The sequence below is a fragment of the Pseudorca crassidens genome, chromosome 13, assembly GCF_039906515.1.
Source record: "Pseudorca crassidens isolate mPseCra1 chromosome 13, mPseCra1.hap1, whole genome shotgun sequence".
Taxonomy (NCBI): domain Eukaryota; kingdom Metazoa; phylum Chordata; class Mammalia; order Artiodactyla; family Delphinidae; genus Pseudorca; species Pseudorca crassidens.
The window spans coordinates 50,299,431-50,322,295 of NC_090308.1; the positions used below are offsets into that span (position 1 = coordinate 50,299,431).

The window sequence follows — 22,865 nt, forward strand, 5'->3', positions numbered from 1 at the left end:
ATGTAAGATTTTAGAGGCACAAAAAGTCTGCGCTGTTCTAATACCTCAATTTTGTACCTTATTTCACTACTTTCTCCTAAACGAAGTTTAAGGAAGATCCCACTATACTCCATAGTCCACTTGTTATAAGATTTACTCAATATCATGATGTCTTAGCGTCTGAATAATCTATTATAACTTTCTGGATAGTATTTTAACAATTACTTCAATTTTTCTCCCCAAGGAAAATAAATGAGTTTCCCCAGGCTCTGAGTGTATTTGTTATTACTTCAATTCCCCCTGCTTCAACTTTTTTTTGAAGTGAACATAACCTCCAGATTTTATTGTCTTCACAATAAAACAAAAGATGAAGTTTAGAACTGGAGTACTTAGCCCTTTCTCTTATCTCCTCCCAGTTCAAAATGCTTGCTGGTCTTAACAGTTAGCACTCTCTAACTCTGCAGCACTTTCTAGGCTCAATGCATTCAAGCCTCAGCACAATCTCCATTTGCAGTTTTAGCCTTTTTTCCAGAAAAGCAGCTTAGTCTGCTTCCTGTCATAAGACCGCTTTCCCTGGGCATTCAGAGTCCTTGCCCTTCTTGTCCTGTGTCACTCTGTGGGTTTAATGCTTGGCATGCTTCTTACAGTTAGTTTGGCAAGTTTCAGGGATATACACCATGTTTGTCTGTTTGTGGGGGTGCTATCGGCAGGGGAAGAAGTGATTTCCCCCAATATTTAAGTTTTCATCTGAAGACAGAGGTTTAGAACAAAAAAATTCTTCTGAAGTTCTGCAGTATTACAGTCTATGCTAATATGTTCCACTTAAACAATCTCATGGCATTAATAAGTAATATAACAGGGACTTCTCTGGTGGTCCAGTAGTTAAGACTCCTTGCTCCCAGTGCAGGGGGCCCAGGTTCGATCCCTATTCAGGGAACTAGATCCCGCATGCTGCAGCTAAGATCCTGCATGCCACAACTAAAAGATCCCACACGCCGCAACGAAGATCCCGGGTGCCACAGCTAAGACCCGGCACAGCCAAATAAATAAATAAATATTTTTAAAAAAATAATAATTAATATAATAAACCACATTTATGCTCTTCTTAATGGCACATGGTAACCTATAACACAGAAAGAAGAGGCAATTCAACAGCAACAATTATAAAAGAAATTAGAAAAAGGCAAATTGTCACTAACAGCCCTAACAAGAACTGTTATATACACGTAGGTTGTTTTTTTTTAAACAAGGTCTTGACTTGGGGTCCATGACAAGTCAACTGGCAGGGAAGGGGGGGGATGGTCTGATAGCCCTCTGAAATTAAAAGAAAATTGTGTGTGTGTATGTTTTTGCATTTCTTCTGAGGTAAGATCTCTAAATATACTACAGATTCCTTCAGATTTGCAAACAAGTGAACAAAAACTGATTAAGAACCACTGTTTTAAAAATAATTGTCAAAACAGTTTTAGAAGGAAATTCTAATAATAGCAGCTCACATTTATTGAGCACCTACTGTGTGCCAGGGACTAGGTTAAGTAACTTAACATAATTACTTGTTTTACTCCTCACAATAATCCTATTATACAAATAACTTAAAAATCCATGGATATGGACTTATATACACTACCAAATGTAAAACAGATAGCTAGTGGGAAGCAGCCGAATAGCACAGGGAGATCAGCTCCGTGTGGTGCTTTGTGACACCTAGAGGGATGGGATAAGGAGGGTGGGAGGGAGATGCAAGAGGGAGGAGATACGGGGATATATGTATGCATATGGCTGATTCACTTTGTTGTAAAGCAGAAACTAACACACCATTGTGAAGCAATTATACTCCAATAAAGATGTTAAAAAAATGATAATAAAAAAAAATCCATGGATAAATCTATTCATTGATTCATTCACTCAGGTTTCTTGAGAACCAACTATAGCTCAGGCACTATTCATGCCACTGGTGAAACAACAATTAAAAACAAATTTCTTTCCTTATGGAGCCTTCCCTCCAGTCAAGGGGAAGAGAGACAAAAAATTAAATAAAGAGCAACAACAGATCACATAATAATCAGTATGCTGGTGAAAATAAAACAGAGTGATATCCTAGGACCTCTGACCAACAGCATGGCATCTCCAGGGAGCTCAACAGAAGTACAGAATCTCAGGCCCTACCCTAGGGGTCTGAATCAAAATTTGCATTTTTAACAAAACACATAGGTGTTTCATATACACACTGAAGACTGAGAAGCACTATGCTAGGGAATGATTGAGGACTCCTATAGATTATGAGGAAAAGCTTCCCTGTGGAAGTGACATAAGTTGATACCTGCATGCCCAAAGGAGTCAGCCCTGAGGAAGATCTGGGAGAACTTCCCAGGCAGAGCGAAGAGCTCTGGCAAAAACCCTAAAGTGAAAATGGATATAAGCTTCACATTTTCAAAGAAAGTCTACGTGGCTGATTTAAATGAACAAGGTGGAGTATGTTACAAGGTGAAGTTGGAAAGGAGAGGAAGGACCAGATCATGTACGGTCTTGTAAGCCACGGTAAATAGTGTGAATGTGATAGGATTAAGATCAAGTAGAAGGTTTTGATCAGGGGTGTGTCACAATTTGTTTTTTAAAAGATTAATCCGTTTGTAGAAAATAAGATAATAGAAATTCAAAAGGAAAGCAGAAACGGAGGAATAGTATGATATTCAATAATGTTATTATATATTATATATAATATACATATATTTTTATATATGTATGTATTTTTATATTGTATGGTATTCAATAAAACTATTATACACATATATGTAATTTTTTTTTTAAGTGGAAGCAGGGAGACTACTTAGGAAACTCTTAACAATAGTACAGTTCAGAGATGTCTATGATTTGGACCAGAGAGTTAGCACTGCAAGTTGCAGGTTAAGTAAACTGACCAAGATCATATAGTTAATAACAACAGCAGCAACAATTGCTAACCTTTAGTGGGTACTCACTAAGTGCCAGGTACTTTTCTAAGTACTTTACATACCTTCATTCATTTAATCTTCACAACCACCCTATGATGTAGGTACTAACATATTCCTACCTTAAAGGTGAAGACACTAAGGCACAGAGGGACTAAGTAAGTAATCTGTCCATGTTCCCATAGCTAGGTAGTGGCAGAGCCAGCATTTGCACCTACAGGTCCAGCAGGGAGGCAGCATGTTATAGTGGAAGCAGCATGGGCTCTGGAGTCATACCCTCCAGATTTATCTCCTGACTCCACCATTTTGACTCTGGATCATGGCAGCTTGGGCACATGATCACCATCCTAGCCAATGATGCCTAAGAGGAAGTCAGCTTCTGCCAAAGTTTCTCCTGATACTCTTCAAAAGGAGACCAGGACAGAAACTCATTCCTTCCTGCCTTTGTACTTTTACCTGTGAAATTAAGGTAGCTGGACTGCTGCAAGCACCTTAAGAACATGAGGGGAAATGCTGCTCACACACTGAGGACAACAATAATCTTGACATATGTTGTGATAGTTAATTTTATTTGGCAACTTGACTGGGCCATCAAGCGCCTATACATTTAGTCAAACATTATTCTGGATGTGTCTGTGAGGGTGTTTCTGATGAGGTTAACACCTGAAACGGAAGACTGAGTAGACTGTTCTCCCTTATGTGGGTGGGCCTCATCCAATTACTTGAAGCCCTGAACAGAACAAAAGGCTGACTTTCCCCTTAGTAAGAGGGAACTCCTTCCGCCTGACTGCCTTTAAGCTTGGAACATCGGTTGTCTCCTGCCTTTGGACTCAAACTGAAACATCAGTTCTTCATGGGCCTTAAGCCTGCCAGTCTTTGGACTACAACTACACTATGGGCTCTCCTGGTTCTCAGGCCTTTGGACTCAGACTGGAATTACACTACCAACTCTCCTGGGTCTCTGGGTCTCCAGCTTGCTGACTGTAGATCTTGGGACTTGTCAACCTCCATAATTGCATGAGCTGATTCCTTATAATAAATCTCTTTCTAAATGTATATACATCTTATTGGTTCTGTCTCTCTGGAGAACCCTGACTAAAACATATGTCATAAAGCTTAACTGTGTTGACACTGTCTCCATAGAGCTGAGAAATAACAACAAAGGGGATGTGTGGTCTCTGTGTTCTTTGGTGCTTTAAATTGGAATGGAATTTCAAATTCTACACAAAGGTAGATAGTTAAGAAAGTCTTAGAGATATTCTTTAGAGACTTAAGCAAAATGGTGGACCAGACTATTTGAACAAAAAGTAAGCATTTTCCTTTGAGAAATGTTATTTTAAAGGTTTGCTTCACCCTTAAGGTTTTTTTGTTTTAATACCTAAGGTTAAATATTTTTTGAGAATCCATCTCCAACTTCATACTCAAAATCAGTAGAGATGTAGTTTAATGTGCAGAAGTTTTACATACAACTTGTCAGTAAAGTGGGGTTCAACTCAAAAACATTCTGTAAAGATTTCTCAGCTCAAAAGTATCCTATGATTAAAGGAAAGAATTGAAGATACACAAGATAACACATGACCATACAAATTTAAAGAGTTTTCAAGGTAAAGAAAACTATCTTTTTGCATTATTCCTTCCTAGGCGGTTGTATGTTCAGAAATATTCAATACAATTTGTGATGAGTCTAGACTACTTCAAGGCATTACATGTGTTTACTTCAGTAGAATTAAAGATGTTATACAAAACTAACAGATTACAAGAGGTATCCACGTAACCCAGAGAAGTTATATGCTTTAGGTTCATTTAACAGCTTAAGGTTTTCTTTACAGACCTTGGATTCATTTGAAAATTTATGAGTGATAGAATTCTGAAAGGTATTCTATATATTATCTTCTCCAAAAAAATCTAAGGTAGATATTGTTATTTCTTACAAATGAGGAAACTAAAACACCACAAAATGTCAGAAAATTTAAGTGAATAGGCAAGATAGGATCTAAAGCTAAGTGACCCCAAACTACCACCAGGATATTGCCCTCATTAAAATCACCATAACACTACAGACAAGTGAAGATTGTGCTCCCATTTATCATAGCCAGGCAACAGAAAAAACACAAACCTCCCTCTAATTTGAAGTACTCAAGCCTCCTGGAGCAACCAACAATCCACCCCTCCTGGGTCTCCATCCTACTCAGGCCCAGCTAGAGCTCTGCCCTGCCTGCACTCTGGGCTCAACCTGCCTCTGCTCATATACGGCACTCTTGTAAAACCCAGTAGCAGCAGCAGCAGCAAATTTTTTTTTTAATTGAAATATAGTTGATTTACAATGCTGTGTTAGTTTCAGCTGTACAGCAAAGTGATTCAGTTATACATATACATATTCTTTTTTCAGACTCTTTTCCATTATAGGCTATTACAAGATATTGAATACAGTTCCCTGTGCTATATAGTAGATCCTTGTTGTTTATTTTATATATAGTAGTGTGTATCTGTTAATCCCAAATTCCTGATTTATCCCTCCTCCCGCCTTTCCCCTTTGGTAACCATAAGTTTGTTTTCTATGTCTGTGAGTCAGCAGCTTTTTCACTAAAAGCCCAAAGTTGAAGTGTTAGAGGAAAGAAATTCCTTTCCATATAAATCTAAAAGCCCTTACATTTCACATAGCTGGCTTTTAAGAATTTTGACTAACTAGATTTATGTACACCTTTTTGAGCTTTGAGAACAAAATCTGGCACTAAATGAAGACCTAGCCCTCAAATACAAAGATGACACAAAGTTAGGAGACAAATCAGTGCTGTATCACAGTCAAGATGATGTTGCCGTGCTACACAATGGGGTAAAAGTACCAACAGGTGCAACTGGGTTCAAAAACTTAATTATACTGAAAAGAATCATTTGAAAACCTATTAAATAGAAAAACTGAATAAGCAACAACTAATTCCACAAATTATAAAGCAGCTATAGAGTGTAAAGCTCTGTACTAAAAACTTCAAACACAGCTAGCTAGACAGATACTGTAACTGCACTCAAAATATCAACAGGGCACTGGGGGAGATATAAACAAGTGGATAAACAACTTTAACAAAGTGTGGTATGAAGTAAAGGGAAGAGGAGGATGCTATGAGATCACAGAGCCAAAGCTAGTAACCTAGCTTAAGGAGATAAGGGTACTCAGAGGAAATGATGTTTCAATTGAGAGCAAAAGGACAAACAGGAGTTAGCCAGGGAAAAATGGAAGGAAGGGAAGGAAATGCATTAAGCTGGGAGAAGGCTCTAAAATATGAGAGGATAGTACACTGAAGAAAATGAAACAAGTTCAGTATTGAGATATAAAGTGAAAGGCAGAGGGGGCAAGAGTTGGGCTACTAGAAAAATATAAAGGAACCAGGTGACACAGGGCCTTACAACGATAAGCAGTTTGAATTTAATCCTGAAGTTTCCAGGAAGCCACTTATGAATTTTAAAGAACTCAGTGGCTTAATTATACCCCCTCTTAAGCAAAGGAGAATACTGGAAAACATTTTAATGGCTTTATCTTTCTGACATATTAGCAATGACCTGTTGGAAATACAATAGAAGAAAAAAAAAACGGATCCCATTTACAATTAAGATAAAAAGTCTAGAATAAAGAAGAGTCATAGTAACAATCAACTTCTAAGATCTATGTGAAGAAAACTAAAATCTTTCTCAAAGGCATAAATGAAAATTTGGGAGACTGGACACAGTGTTATTGAAAAGAAATGCACAACACTGTAACATTGTCAGTTCTTCACAAATTAATTTGCAGATTAAATACAGTTCCACCAAAATCCAAATCCAAAATCCTTAGAAAATCATGAAGATGCAAAGTAATGAGGGGGATCTTGACTACCAGATGAGAAAATAAATATAAAACACTATGAGCAAAAGATCAATGAATAGAATAGATATTCTAAAAGGAAGTCTTCAGGGAATAATTTAATATATAATAAAAGAGGGAGGCATACCAAATATTATCACTGTTCTTTTCTTTTATCACCCAACTTGTAATTATCTATTTGTTATTTATTTTATGTCTGTCTCTCTCAACTAGGCTGCAAGCCACAAGAGGGAAGGCACCATGCCTATTTAATTCACTGTATACCTAGCACCTACAATGCCTGGCATATGATGGGCACACAATAAATATTTGTTGAATCAATGAATTAAGCAATGGGAGCCAAGAGATCATTCAACAAGTGACATCTGGACAACTGGAAAACAACAGAAAAATTAATTTAGATTATCCCCTCATACTACATACCAAAATACTTTCCAGATGGTTTTAAAATGTAAATATATAAAAAATTTCAAACCAAAAAAATAAAGTATACATGAATATTTACCTAGTCCAGTGGTCTGCAAACTATAGCAGCCTGCAGGCCAAATTGACCATGCACATTAGTCTATTATCTCTGGCTGTTTACACACTACACCACCAGAGTTGAGTATAGTTGTCCCTCAGTATCTGCAGGGGAGTGGTTCCAGGGCCTCCTGCATATACCAAAATCCACAAATGCTCAAGTCCCTTATATAAAATGGTGCAGTACAATGAATAGTTGGCCCGCTATATCCGCGGATGCCAAACTCACAAATATGGAGGGTCAGCTAAAGTTGTAACAGAGACCATGGCAGGCAAGGACAAAAGTATTATCTGAATGTTTACAGAAAAAGGTTGCCAATCCCTGATCTCTCTTAACAGGCGTGGACTTTCTAAATCTAATCCTGTCTGGACATCACAATCGCCTGTGAAACTCAGACTTAAGGACTCCCAATTAAACCCCAGTAGGAATGGATCAAAAACGTAACTGTAAGAGCTAAAACTTTTAAATGCTTAGAAGAAAGCATAATTGTAAATCTTCATGACCTTGGATTAGGCAATGATTTCTTAGCTATGACACCAAAAGCAGCCAAAGAAAAAATAAATTGGACTTCATCAAAATTAAAACTTTTGTATATCAAAGGACATTATTGGGACTTCCCTAGTGGTCCAATGGTTAAGACTCGGTGCTCCCAATGCAGGGGGCCTAGGTTCAATCCCCAGTTAGGGAACTAGATCCCACATGCTGCAACTAGGAGCCCTCATGCTGCAACTAAGACCTGGCACAGGCAAATAAATAAATTTTTTTTTAAAAAAGGGACATTATCAAGAAGGTGAAAATACAACACACAGAATGACAGAATATATTTTCAATCTATAAATCTGGCATAATTCATTAAGAAATAGAATCCAACAATTTCACCTATGAGTATTTATCTGAAGGAAACAAAATCACTATCTCAAAAAAGTATCTGCACCCCCATGTTCATTGCAGCATTATTTAAATAGCCACGACATGAAAACAACTTAAGTGTCCATCAAGAGATGAAAGGATAACGGAGCAACTAAGACCATGCACCACAACTACTGAGCCTGTACTCTAGAGCCCGCAAGCCACAACTACTGAGCCCACATGCCACAACTACTGAAGCCCGTGCACCTAAAGCCTGTGCTTTGCAACAAGATAAGCCACCGCAATGAGAAGACCGCGCACCGCAACAAAGAGTAATCTCCACTCACCACAACTAGAGAAAGCCTGTGTGCAGCAACGAAGACCCAACGCAGCCAAAAATAAATTAACTAATTAATTTTTTAAAAAAAAGAAAAAAGAAGAGATGAAAGGATAAATCAATAGTAACATAAATCAGGATGTTGATTGCCATTGGGAGTAAAAAGCTAGTGATTTGGAGGGTACACAATGGGAGCCTCTGGGTACTACAAATGTTCTATTTCTTGATTTAGGTTGTATTTACACAAATCTATCCTCTTTATGAAAATTCAGTAGGCTTTACACTTACCACTTGCGTACTTTACTAAATGAATCTTATACTTTAATAAGTATGCTTAAAAAATAAAAATGAAGTTAACAGTAATTATCTTTCCTGTATTTTCTACTATGTACATATAGTATTTTTATAATAAAAATAATTTATTTTTAATAGAAAAAATAACTAATCAAATATAAACAAAAGAGACCTGTCTTATAATAGCCCTAGGAGTCTTAAGGTGAGACATGAATATGACCTGGCCACCAACTTAATGCAACAGGACACAGAAAAGGTAACCTAAAATAGTGCTCTGGCCAGACATGTCCAAAGGAATATATTGAGATATGTGGGCCACATTTTCAGAGTGACATTCAGAAAGCAGACTGTAATCTCAAGAAGGGAAGTAGTTCAAGGATCTAGAAACCGTGTCATAAGATTTGACTGATAAGACAAGAGACAGTTGACATTGAGGAGAGAGTAACAACATCCCAGCACTCTGTGTCTAGCATACAGATGGCACCAAGAAATATTTGGGGAATGAATGAACGGATGAATGGGAGAAATATGTCTTTAATGTTTTAAAGGTTGTCAAATGGAATTGGGACAAGGAGGCAACCAATAATATGATAAATGAATAAATGACTATATAAATGAATAAGATATACTTAAAAAACTGTCATAAGCACACGAGAACTAGAGTTATATAAGTTGTGCCTGGGGAAAGAGTCAAGATGAATGAGAAGTTACAGAAAAGCTCTACTTGAAGAATTCTACTTAAAGAATTTTCTAGCAATTAGGGCTATATAAAAATGAACAGCATGCCTCAAAAAGAAACAATAAAGGCAGAAACTACCTTCCCACCTGACATTTAACTACATAACCCAGAGGTCCTCTTCAGCTCTATTATTCTATGATCCCATGAAATGTTATCTTCATATCTTGCTGCACAGCAAATAATTAACAACTTGAGTTCCTTTGAAAACAGTATTCATAAGCAGTATCTTACTAAATTAAGATAATTTACCTTAGTGACTTACCTGCATACTATAAATCAAATTTCAATAGCCTTCTTTGAAACATCATGACGAAAGCAGTAGCTCATATTTTCTAAGACCCTCTAGATATTCAGAATATCCAGAGGAAAGGTAGTTAAGTCCAGGATAACAATAACCATCCCTGGTTATCTATAGAGGCCCTCTGCACAATCTTAGAAAAATCAAAACTTCGTCTTCTGGAATTCAAAGCACTGAAATCAGACTGAGCCCTTTGCCATTGTTAATATAAGTTAGTCTCCCCGAAAATCAAAATGGTTTTAGTAATTATACATAGAGTTGAGTTCATCCCATTCCTATTCACTGACTGGAATCCACCACCTCTAGCATTTCAATATTAATATTTCAATTACTCCCAGCATAGCCCTACATTTATATAACATTTCTTATAATTTTCAAAGGACTTTCTCCTATTATATAATAACTTATCTGAGCCTCATAGATGACATGTGAGGAAGGCAGAGTTAGGATGAATAATCCCATTCTACAGATGAGAAAAAAGAAATACCAAATTAAATGATTGATCCAGTACCATAGGATGAAACCAGAATCACAATCTAGTCTTTCCGGGTCACATTTTATTATTCATCTGGTATCCCATATGTTCATTAGTCCTATGACAGAACTGATCAAAATTCTTCTAAGTAACAGTTATGGAATAAAATGAGCTTCACTTCTTCACAAAGAGAAAGAAGATTGTTGCCAAAAAAGAACACACGCTTAGTTAAATGAAATCAAAACTATATAAGGAATTTAGATTTCCAGTTTAAAATGTTTACCCAACTGCTGTGCAAAATATGCACAATCAGGAAAAGCACGTTTAATATTTCTAAAGGGCTGGATTAAAATTTCAGCTGTAACTTCATTACTGTAATTATATTTTTAATGCATATTTATTAAACATCCATTCAAATACTGTGTTCACAATTATTCATGAGTGTTTTGTACATTTGTGTTGATTTTAACAAACTGTAAACAGTGGCCACTGACCAGAAATGTTCTCCTACAATGACAGAAGCCCATGCTAAGGTCACAGGCAGCCCGTGTATGCTCTATTATGTTCTATGCATACCCCAAAGAGAAATAGCTGCTTTTTTCGAAAACTGCAACGGTCATCAATGACCCAAAAAGTCAGATTTACCAGTGACATTAAACACCTATGTTTGATTCAGTGATGAATAAACAAAGTGCAGAATAGAAGAAAATCAAATCTTAATTAAACTCTTTCTTTAAAAAAACAACATAAGCCATCATCAAGGAATGCATTTACTTTATTTATAAAAGGATGATTTAGGGGCTTTAAAAGGGTGCTTTTGATTTAAATAGAAAAATTATGAAAATTAAAACTAAATGCTTGCCAGTTATCATTCTTTTCCTTTCGAAGCTCATCTTAAATGTGCCAATGTGTGTAACTTTACAAAAGAAAAAAAACAGTACTTAAATTTCATAACAAATCAGTAAAATACTGCCTAAAAATCTGAATAAAGCTATTCTGAAGTAATTATAGGCATGGCCTAGCATACTGAGTAACTCCTTAATATTCACCCTTTTCAAACACTATTTAATAATGAGACCTAAGGGGTCTATTTTCTTTCAAACAATAAAGAAAAATAACGTCTATTTGTTATGTTCATTTATTTTAAATTTTTTTACACAAATATATAAATAAGAATTTTTAAATGTAATCTACAGGAATTACATTTAAGATATAAATTGCATTATGAAGCTTTGAAGTAACTACACTAAGAACTGCATGTTCAGGCTTTAAAAATTGTTGAAAACTGGCACACCTGGTCAAGAATATGGATAGATAATGTGTTGAAAAGTATCTTCTAGGATGAGCTGAACGGAGAGAAGAAATAAGAAGGACAAGTAGGACAGTGAAAGAAGGTTATGAAAAAAGATTCTGGAGATTAAAGTATGAGGTACCTCCAGCAGGGTACACATAGAAATGGGACCTCAACAGAGGACCTTAGGCAAGGAAGACAAAACACAGCAGGAAGAACAGACATATTCAAAAGGCTCTTAAAAGAGAAATTAGAACAAATCTTAGTCACAAGCAAGAAAAAAATATGAGTGGCCTAGGGAAACAGTATTAGATATAGTCAAGCTGAGGCTACATGACCTTCTGTCAGAATTTATAGAGCGTATTATTGCACTGGGCCCTTGACATCTATTATTTCTGTGGTACTTTTGTGAAAAGACAAATCTAAAATAGGTAAAACCAGGATTTAAGTGGTTAAGAATCCATCTTGCAATTCAGGGGACACCAGTTAGATGCCTGGTCGGGCAACTAAGATCCCACATGCTGCAGGGCAGCTAAGCCCGCACGCCGCAAATAGAAAGAAGCCCACTTGGCGCAACTAAGACCCGATGCAGCCCAAAAAAAAGTTAATTTTTTAAAAATAGTTAAACCCATTTAAATATTCACCATTTACTTAAACAAACAGAATGAAGCTCTTGAGGTATAACACAGTGCAAATCTACAGTAGATCAATAATCCATCTCTGGACTTCTAAAGTTCCTTTCTAATGGGTTCTACTCTTGAACCCACCCTATTTCATCTGCCCACCCTCCACCCCAGAACTACATCTGAGCACTAGCTATGCCATGTAATAAGTTGTGCTATGCTTAAAAAAAAAAACTGAAAGAAACCATTATCATGAAGTTAATAGTCTCAGGAGCAGGCATGAACCTTCTTTTCTAATATAATAATAAACAATAACGGAAATCCAAGAAACATGAAGTTTCACACAGGGTGTTCATCTAACTGAGTAATAAAAGTCCAAATCCATTTTCTTAACCACTAATCTATACAGCCAATAAATAATACCAATTCATATGGCTGAGTTCTACTCACATTAATACCTAATCAAGATCTCCAATGTACATGTACTAAAGAAGAGATTGTGACTAAAGGTAAATACGAATCTTCAGTTAATATAGAGATCTAAAAATATAACACTGAGATACAGAAGGACACTACAATGATAAGAAATCACAAGGTGTGACTGTCATATTACCTTGCCTCTATGAAATAAACTTAATTTCTGGGACTTCCCTGGTGGTCCAGCAGTTAAGACTCCGCGCTTCCACTGCAGGGGGTGCAGGTTCCATCCCTGGTCTGGGAACTAAGACCCCACATGCCACGCAGTGTGGCCAAAAAGTAAGAAAAAAAAACAGAAAGAAAGAAACTTAATTTCTAAGGCTAGCTTAAGTACAATAGATACGCTGATTTTAAGTTTTAGAAAACTTAGAAGCGTTCTCTTCCTTGGCTTCTCTCCAATTTCCCCTATGACCTCTCTAACTGCTCTCTGATGAGGTCACCTTCTGCTCATAAAACATCAGTTTTCCTCAAGAACTCATCCCTAGCCTTTTCTCCTTTTCATTCTACAAATATTTCAAGGCTAGTTCTTCCATTCTCATGGCTCTCAACACCTCATATTTCCTTTCTTAGACTCAGATCCCATATTTCCTACAACTACTTAGACTTGTTTACCTGGAATTATCACTAACACCTCAACTTTAACATATCCAAAATGGAACCCCTCCCTAAAATGCCTCTGGCCTTACTTTTCATTTGTTTAGTTTCCTTTGATAGATGGAATTTGATGCCATTAAATTACCCAAACTAGGAAACCCAAATTGACCTTAACTCCTCTCTTTCCTTGTCTCCCCCAGATCCTGTCAATTTCACCAAAGCAGGGTCTCTGAATTCCCTCCTTTGCTGCCCTGCTCTCCATCTTTACCACAGCAGTAATTCAGGGCCTAAATCACTCTCCCTAAACCACTACAACTTCCTCCTAAATAATCACCAAGCTTCCAATATTCCCCCATCCAGGCATTCTTGACCTGTTTTTCAGGTAGCCACAGGGATAATCATGCTAAAATGGACCTGATCACTTCTCTTCTTAAGAAATCTTCAGCAGTATCCCCCTGAGCCTACACATCTTTGCATACTATACAGGACTCTTCTAACCAGAATCCAGCCCACCTGCCAAGCTTCATCTCTAGCTGTTCCCCCTGAGGGACTATACATACACCAATAAGGGCCAGGTGCAGCTCACTTCCACACTTTTGCTAAAAAGCCCTCCCCTCTCCAAGCAGAGCTGCTTTCTCCTCTGTAGTCCTACAACACTTCAGATGGGCCTAGATTATGGTGGTGTTAATGTTCATTGTCACGGTAAAGAGCTAGTAGAACACAGTGGTTGGTTAAGTTTGTGCTTCTGGAGGGAAAATGCCTGGGCTCAAATACCACTTGAGTAGCCATGCCTGTTTAGTCATTTATAAAACAGAGATGACAATACCTTTATAGATAGCACAGGGAACTCTACTCAATACTCTGTAATAACCTATATAGGGAAAGAATCTTAAAAAGAATGGATATATGTACATGTATAACTGAATCACTTTACTGAATCACTAAAGTGATTCAGTTTCACCTGAAACTAACACAACAATGTAAATCAATTATACTCCAATATAAAATTTTTAAAAAGAAACATTAAAAAATAAAATTTTTTTAAAAATTTTAAAACAATTTTATAATAGAGTTTTTATGAAGATAAATTATGAGAGAAAGAAACGGCTAGCAGACTGCCTGGAACACAGAAAGGGCTCAATAAACATTAGCTCTTGTAATTCCATCTCCCAAGACTGTAAGCTATTCAAGGCCTGGCAGCCAATTTCATTCACTTTCCCCCTCCATACACTTAATACAAGACTTCAACTGAATTAGCAATCTCGAGGCATTTTCTACCCACACCATGACCACTCTGATTTCTAATAAAATGTTTCCCCATAACTATCTGGAGACTGAATAACTGTTACATTAAATGAAAATACACTTAGACCTAAAAGAAAACAAGCAGTAATATCAAAATTCACATATATACTTAAATTATTTAAGATACCAAATTTTATTGATACTTTCAATTGTTTAATAATCTGACTAATGGAAATACATATCACAAAGTGGAATTTATAAGTTGTACTTCCTAAGGAATTTAAAGTTAGGTGATATGAATGAACACCATTTTAGGACCCCTAAAGTTTTCACATTTCCAGTTACCAAAATGTCTTAGAGCCAAGGCTGGCATTAAAGCTTAGATGGGGACTTCCCTGGTGGTCCAGTGGCTAAGACTGCATTCCCAATGCAGGGGGCCCGGGTTCAATCCCTGGTCAAGGAACTCGATCCCGCATGCTGCAGCCAAGACCCCATGCAGCCAAATAAATAAATTAATTAAGGGAAAAAAAATGAAAGAAAGAAATGAAGCACAAAAACAAAGAATATGCTCTTCCTTTCCCCTCATTCCTTTCCTTTATCTACTTCCTTCTTTTGTTTAACATTAAGTGTAATGTGCTTCCCTCACATTACACTGCAGTAAACAGTAGGCTTGAAAAGATTAAAAAAAGGAGATAAAACAAATGTCAACAGTAAATACCCCCCCAAAAACATCAAGAAAACGATAGAAAACAAACTTAAATCAGACTCTAAATACTGAATAACGTTTCAACTTAAATTTTTCTTTTACTTAAAGAGGGGGAAGGAGCAACTTTAGTTACAATTAAATTGACCTCTAACTGCATTTTCATCAAATGTCCACATTCAAAACAAATTCTGGGGCTTCCCTGGCGGCGCAGTGGTTGAGAGTCCGCCTGCCGATGCAGGGGACACGGGTTCGTGCTCCGGTCCGGGAAGATCCCACATGCCGCGGAGCGGCTGGGCCCGTGAGCCATGGCCGCTGAGCCTGCGCATCCGGAGCCTGTGCTCCGCAACGGGAAAGGCCGCAACAGTGAGAGGCCCGCGTACCGCAAAAAAAAAAAAAAAAAAAAAATTCTGCCACTTAACTAGCCAAATAACTTCTGCAACCTTGGGTTCCTCATCCCCAAAATGAGGACAACGGAAATTAAACAAGATAAGCACTTAGCATATTGCATGACCCAGAACAAACATTAAGGCTCATGTTGTTATGCTAATGTTCCTTAAATCCTAATTTTCATAAATTATGGTACATGCATTAAACGGAATTCTATTTTAACCATTTAAAACATGAGGTACAGGGACTTCCCTGGCAGTCCAGTGGTTAAGACTCTGAGCTTCCAATGCAGGGAGGGCCCATTCAATCCCTGGTTGGGGAACTAAGATCCCACATGCCTTGTGGCAGCCAAAAAAAAGAGGCAGTTCTACACATATTTATATGGAATGATCTCCAAGATATACTACATGAAAAAAAGAGGAAGGACCAGAACAGTGTGTATAGTATATTACCACTTCTATTTTTCTTTAATTCAGGTATTTATAAATATATATGGTGGATATATACAGAATGTCTCTGGAAGAATACATAAGAAACAAGTATGAGAAGTTGCCTCTGGGAAGGAAAACTAAATGGCTATGGAACAGGAGTGGAAGAAAGTCAACATTTTACCAAATTCCTTCTTGTACCTTTTGAATTTTGTGTTATTTGCTTGTATAGCCTATTCCAAAATTTTTTTAAATAGTTTATATTAAGATCGAAACCTCATGCTACCAAAATATTCCATTATACAGTAAGTGGATTACGCTAAACTTTACAGTAAAACCTAAGGTGACTTAATCACAGTTTTAGTATTAATTTCAACTCTATTTATGATAATAATCAAAGACTGATAGAGTTTTAGCTAAACTGCCAATGAGAATCAGTTTATTAAGATGTATAAGGGTGGGGTTCCTGGAGATTTTTTTTAAAAAGGAAAGCTTAAGTATTTGGATGAGGGAGCAATAAGAATAACGTCATTCATTCACTCAAAAAATATATCTGCCCATCAGGTGCCAAACACTGTGCTAAGTGCTGAGGAAACAATGACACCCAGTCCTTGCCTTTGAGTAGCCCGCAATTTAGTGGGAGTATATGAATATAGTAAAACTAGCACTCCTGTGGCCTTGGTTACTCAAAATACAGGTTCATTCACTCATGAATAACAATTTGAAAGAATGAATGAATGATGCAAGCCCGGTGACAAAATACGCCTCGCTGAAGCCTCTAGGACTTGAAAAGAACACAAAGAATCGACCCCTCAATCTGAGAATGTCAGTACACTTGCATTCCCGCAATCCAGAGAGCACGCAGGGCCTGCAGATGTCAGAGGTACAGTCCCGGGTCACCAGCCTGGAGAGCTTGGGATGCGGCAGGTTGGAAGAGTTCCCAGGCCTCAACCCCACACTTGAATCCCTTCAAGCGAGGTACTCCCCACACCTGGGTTTACAGGTCTCTAACAGCCGGAAAGGAACAAACCCTGGGTCGACATCTAACCCTCAAAATGAAAGTTACTCTGGGCCACCTCCCTCAGTGCTCCTTCATGAGCAGGCAGTAACAGCGGTGCAAGAGAGGGTGGAACTCCTCTCGAAGAAATCTCTCGAAAACCGTGAACCAAGGAGGCAGTTTGGGGAGCTCGAGGAGGGAGGGTGACTGCCCCGAGACTTCCCCGGTCATAAGCAGTCGTCTCGGCTTACTCCAGATACAGTCACTAACCTTTACAAAAGGGGTTTCCAGGGGCGGTGACCGAAGTGGGGAGAGCAGCGGCCCAAGCCCTGCACCGGACACATCTTCCTCTCAGCCGGCTCGGCGCTAAGCGCAGGGTAACCAAGGGCGACCAAGAGGCCGCCATCTTGAGCTCCGTACAGGGGAAGGAAGAGGAAAACTTTATTGAAACCCAGAAGAGAGACGGTAGCACAGACAAATCCAGCCGTGCTCACGGAAGGCTCCGCCCGACAGAACGAAAGGGAGCAGCGGAAGAACGCGACCTCTAGTAGCTCGAGGGCAAGCTGGACTCCAATGCCCTTCGATCCCTCCGGGCAAAACAAACCGGGACTACGACTCCCAGCATGCAGTGCGGCGGCGCGGGGGCCGGGCGAAGGGACGGGGCGGAGGGCAGCTTTAGGCTGGGGGGAGGGGCAGTTGTCCGCCCAGCGCCTGCTGCAGCTGACCTAAAAACATTTTCAAGGAGTTAGAACGTGTTTGCGGCGTTTATTCAAGTAACCACTCCTCAGCCTTTTCGGTAGCGTACCTGACCGAGATTCCAAAACCTAAATAAAGTGTAGGTGATCCAGTGGGCCTTCATATTTTAACGAAATATTGTTATCTCCATAAACGGTATCCCCAATTTATTTGCCTCCAGCGTCCAACGCATCTTTGGCAGAGTACATGAAATGTGCTCCTACCACTTTTACTTTTTGTATTTCAAGAGCATAAATCATTTTCAATGTGGCATATACTCAAATGTTTTGAAAGAACATGGAAAATTTGTGTAACATGGGAAAGCCAATGGCCCGAGATGGACTGTGGGACAGTGTATCTAAGGAGGAATTTCTAAGTGATCTGCCCTAATTTGATTAAACAAAAAATGTTTTGAGTCACTATGATAACTGTATTGGGAATACAAACTGCTGTCCAGAAGAGGCAGGCAATCCGGTAAGGAAGGATAAAGAAAGCGACCAAAGATTCTACTAGGTGTTCTGGAAACAGTGAAAGAGCACTTTGGCTGGGAAATCAGGAAGGCCTTCTAGAAGCTTTATTTTTAACAGGAAACGAAGACCTTCCAAGAACAGGAAATAGAGTGAGCTAAGGCAGGCAAGCAAGAAAATCTGGACTAGGGACTTTCTTGGCATTCCAGTGGTTAAGGCTGCGCTTCCGCTGCAGCAGGCACGGCTTCCATCCCTGGTCGGGGGAGCTATGATCCCGGGTGGCGCAGTGGGGCAAAAAAAATAAAAATAAAAAAACTGGATTACAGGAAGGAGAAAGCCACGTTTCAGACTACACTAGAAAGAGTTCCAGGAAGTTAGTTAGTTGGTCTACAATAGAAGATTCCAAAGAAACAGGAAAAGGAGAGCATATAATATTTTGGAGATTTCTCTACTGACTCTGTCAAATCGTTTATAGAAAAATTATTTTGATTGTGTCCTTCAAAATGTCATTTCACATTTTTTGCTATCTTTAATTCCATTGTCTGACACGACAAACGATTCCTCCATGTTTGTTTCATTTAATGTTACTAATTTTTGGTGTGACACTTTGTGAAAGGCCTTTTGAAAAAACTGGACTGTTTCTTCCTTGACTTACATATTCATTACTCTCAAGACTTTTAGAGAGTGTCTGGGTATCATTTTGTTTGCCCTGGGAAAACAACTTCTTGTCTTGGTCTTGGTCAATGAAATTACCTCTTAGTAGAGATTCCAAAGGCTTAATAATTATGGAAGTGAAATAGGAACTCATTGATAGTTTAATGCCAAATTGGCAGGAAGATCTGCAGGAAATTTTCACATGACTGTGCAAGTGGACAGAAACATGGCAAATGAACTTTATTGTGTACAAGTATGAGGTAACTTGGAAATAATTTAAATTACATTTGTTGTATTCAAGAGAATTTATTATGACCAGAAAACTAATTAAGTAGCCACTGTAAACTATTTTATTAAAATACCAATCCCAAACTCCTGCTGTTCCTGCAATTGCTAAAACAAAAACAAAAACAAAAAGCCCTAAGGCTTCCCTGGTGGCGCAGCAGTTGGGAGTCCGCCTGCCGATGCAGGGGACACGGGTTCGTGCCCGGGTCCGGGAGGATCCCACATGCCGCGGAGTGGCTGGGCCTGTAAGCCATAGCCGCTGAGCCTGCACGTCCGGAGCCTGTGCTCCGCAACGGGAGAGGCTACAGCAGTGAGAGGCCCGTGTACCGAAAAAAAAAAAAAAAAAAAAAAGCCCTAAAAGGCATTTTGAACATTATCAGAAAAAGTAAATCAGAAAATCACAAAGCATTATCTTTTCCTACTAAAAAATCTCCCTAGAGAAGTGCCAATTAGTTCTGGACTCTAATCTCAGGGACAAAACCAGGCCAGGGCTTCCCTGGTGGCACCGTGGTTAAGAATCTGCCTGCCAATGCAGGGGACACAGGTTCGAGCCCTGGTCTGGGAAGATCCCACATGCCGTGAAGAAACTAAGCCCGTGCACCACAACAACTGAGCCTGCACTCTACAGCCCGAGAGCCACAACGACTGAGCCCACGTGCCACAACTACTGAAGCCCGCACGCCTAGAGCTCGTGCTCCGCAACAAGAGAAGCCTCCGCTCGCCGCAACTGGAAAAAGCCTGCGTGCAGCAATGAAGACCCAACACAGCCATCAATCAACCAATCAATGCAATCATTAAAAAAAAAATGATGACAAAAATGGGAAAGAAAGTGGTTGGTCGATAACATACTATGGTATGTGAGTTTCTGGAACTCACAAACCTGTTTCCCACCTCAAAGCTTTTACATTTCCTGTGCCTTCTGCATGGAATGCTCTCCTCCAAGATATCTACTTGGTTCACTTCCTTGTGTTCTTAGTTCCTTATGCTACCTTGCCAGTGAAGGCCTTTCCTAACCACCTAACTACCTAACTTCCTCCTTCCTAGCTTTATTTTCTCCAACATCACTATATATACTTTACTAATTTATTAGCTTATTATCTGCTCTTACTGCTCTTCCTAGAGTTTAAGCTCCATGTGGACTGGGATTAATGTCTCTTTTGTTCACCGCTGTATCCCCAGGGCCTAGAATAGTGCCTAAGTTAGTACACACTCCATAAATGTGTATTAAGTGACTGAATGAGTTGTCTTAGTACAAATACAAAATTTATCATCATTTTAGTCTTTCTGCAAAAACCAGACTACCTGCTTCATGAAATCAGTGATGCTCCTAATATTTTGAGTCCACTTGAAGATTAATAAAAAACACCATCGGACTTCCCTGGTGGCGCAGTGGTTGAGAGTCTGCCTGCCGATGCAGGGGACACGGGTTCGTGCCCCGGTCCGAGAAGATCCCACATGCCGCGGAGCGGCTAGGCCCGTGAGCCATGGCCACTGAGCCTGCGCGTCGGAGCCTGTGCTCCGCAACGGGAGAGGCCACAACAGTGAGAGGCCCGCATACCGCAAAAAAAAAAAAAAAAAAAAAATCAAATTCAATATCAGAGAAGTAATTGGAATACAGCCAAAGAGCCCTTATTTTTCACTTATTTATTCATTCATTTATTTATCATCACACATGTTTCCTCATAATTATAGGTTCTTCTAATTTAACAAAGAAACACTTTAGCTACAAGAGACAATATGGTTCATTTGAAGACACATAAGGAATGATTTAAACCATAAAAACTCATTTTCTGGGGTCAGAGTCAAAATATCTAGCTTCTAAATTCCAATATTTGTAATTAAAGATCCTTGGTCAAAAATATAATTTAGGTTCCTTAATTTCAACAAACAATAAATATGCCTAAGTGCCTTATTACCTATGGAAATTTCTAAACCAGATATACCCACCTCAGTAATATAAATTTATATCAAGTATAGATGTTGTGGCAAGCAATCCATTCCTTCTAATAAGTAAGAATTACACATCTGCTGAACTTCCAACAAAAGCTACCATTTTTTTCCTTAATGAAACACTATTTCATCTGTAACCAGAGACTGGCCAAAGACAAAATATTTGAAGTCATGTTCAGTGCTCAACTCTTTATTTAGTTTCTTTCTACTTATTTTCAACAACAGATTCAAAATAACTGGTTCGGTTGTTTTTCAGGTTTTTTAATTGAAATATAGTAGATTTACAATATTATATTAGTTTCAGATATACAGCATAGTGATTCAGTATTTTTAGAATATACTCCATTAAAAGCTATTAATATTATAAAATAATGGCTATAATTCCCTGTGCTATAGACTATATCCTTCTTTCTTATCTATTTTATACATAATAGCTTGTATCTCTTAATCCCATACCCCTACCTTGCCCCTCCCCACTTCCCTCTCCCCACTGGTAACCACTAGTTTGTTTTCTAAATCTGTCTGTTTCTGTTTTGCATCTATGTTCGTTTGTTTTATTTTTGAGATTCCACATATAAATGATATCATACAGTGTTTGTCTTTGATTTATTTCACTAAGGATAATATTCTCTAAGTCCATCCATATTGCTGCAAATAGCAGAATTTCATTCTTTTTATGACTGAGTAATATTCCATTGTATATATAATTTGTTTACATATATATACATATATATACACCACACATATATATAAACACATATATACACCACATACACATATATGGTGTGTATATATATTCCCTCTGTTCATGGACACTTGGGTTGCTTCCATATCTTAGCTATTGTAAATAGTGCTGCTATGAACATTGGGGTGCATGTATCTTGCTGAATTAATGTTTTCTTATTTTCTAGATATATACCCAGTAATGAAATTTCTAGATCATATGGTAGTTCTATTTTTAGTTTTTTGAGGAACTTCCATACTGTTTTCCATAGTGGCTGCACCAATTTACATTCCCACCAACAGTGTATAAGTGTTACCTTTGCTTCACATTCTTGCCAAAGTTTGTTTTCTGTAGACTTTTTGATGATGGCCATTCTGACAGGTGTGAGATGATACCTCATTGTGTTTTTGATTTGCATTTCTCTAATAATTTGCAATGTAAAGCATCTTTTCACATGCCCGTTAGCTGTTTGTATGTCTTCCTTGGAGAAATGTCTATTCAGATCTTCTGCCCATTTTTGGATTGGGCTGTTCTTTTTTTTTTTGATTTTTTGTTTTTTTGATATTGAGTTGTATGAGTGTTTTTCAGTTTTGAATATCCTTTATCAGGATATTCTTTTTTTTATTTGAACCACATGATAATATGTCTATTTGTCTATTTACCTATATATTTCCTCCTTAAATGTTTCTTACCCAAATTTTAAGGGGGAAGGAGAGGCTTTTCTTATGTAATTTCTCCACATGCCCTCTCTGCCATCTTTCTTTTTTTTTTTTTTTTTTTTGCAGTACGTGGGACTCTCACTGCTGTGGCCTCTCCCGTCGCAGAGCACAGGCTCCGGACGTGCAGGCCCAGCGGTCATGGCTCACAGACCCAGCCGCTCCGCAGAACGTGGGATCACCCCGGACCGGGGCATGAACCCGTGTCCCCCGCATTGGCAGGCAGACTCCCAACCACTGCGCCACCAGGGAAGCCCCCATCTTTCTTTCTAAAATAGCAGCAACCCA

The 22,865-nt window shown here is 38.4% G+C and overlaps 1 protein-coding gene and 1 pseudogene across 10 annotated transcripts in view; both read right to left on the minus strand.

Annotated features, from left to right (window-relative positions):
* Nucleotides 1-22,865, minus strand: part of AFG1L (AFG1 like ATPase) — a 227,497-nt gene that overhangs the window by 188,537 nt on the left and 16,095 nt on the right. For 8 of the 10 annotated variants that reach the window (XR_010933787.1, XM_067702417.1, XM_067702418.1 and 5 more), the window contains exon 1: nucleotides 17,317-17,675. The exons of the other annotated variants lie outside the window; for them this stretch is intronic. Coding sequence is in view for 7 of the 8 variants with exons in the window: in XM_067702417.1 (XP_067558518.1) it covers nucleotides 17,317-17,452 (136 nt within the window). In the remaining variant the exon portion in view is untranslated. Of the gene's footprint in view, nucleotides 1-17,316; nucleotides 17,676-22,865 lie in introns of those variants that run through there. 10 annotated transcript variants of the gene reach the window in all.
* On the minus strand, nucleotides 354-793 carry LOC137205010 (large ribosomal subunit protein eL42-like; annotated as a pseudogene).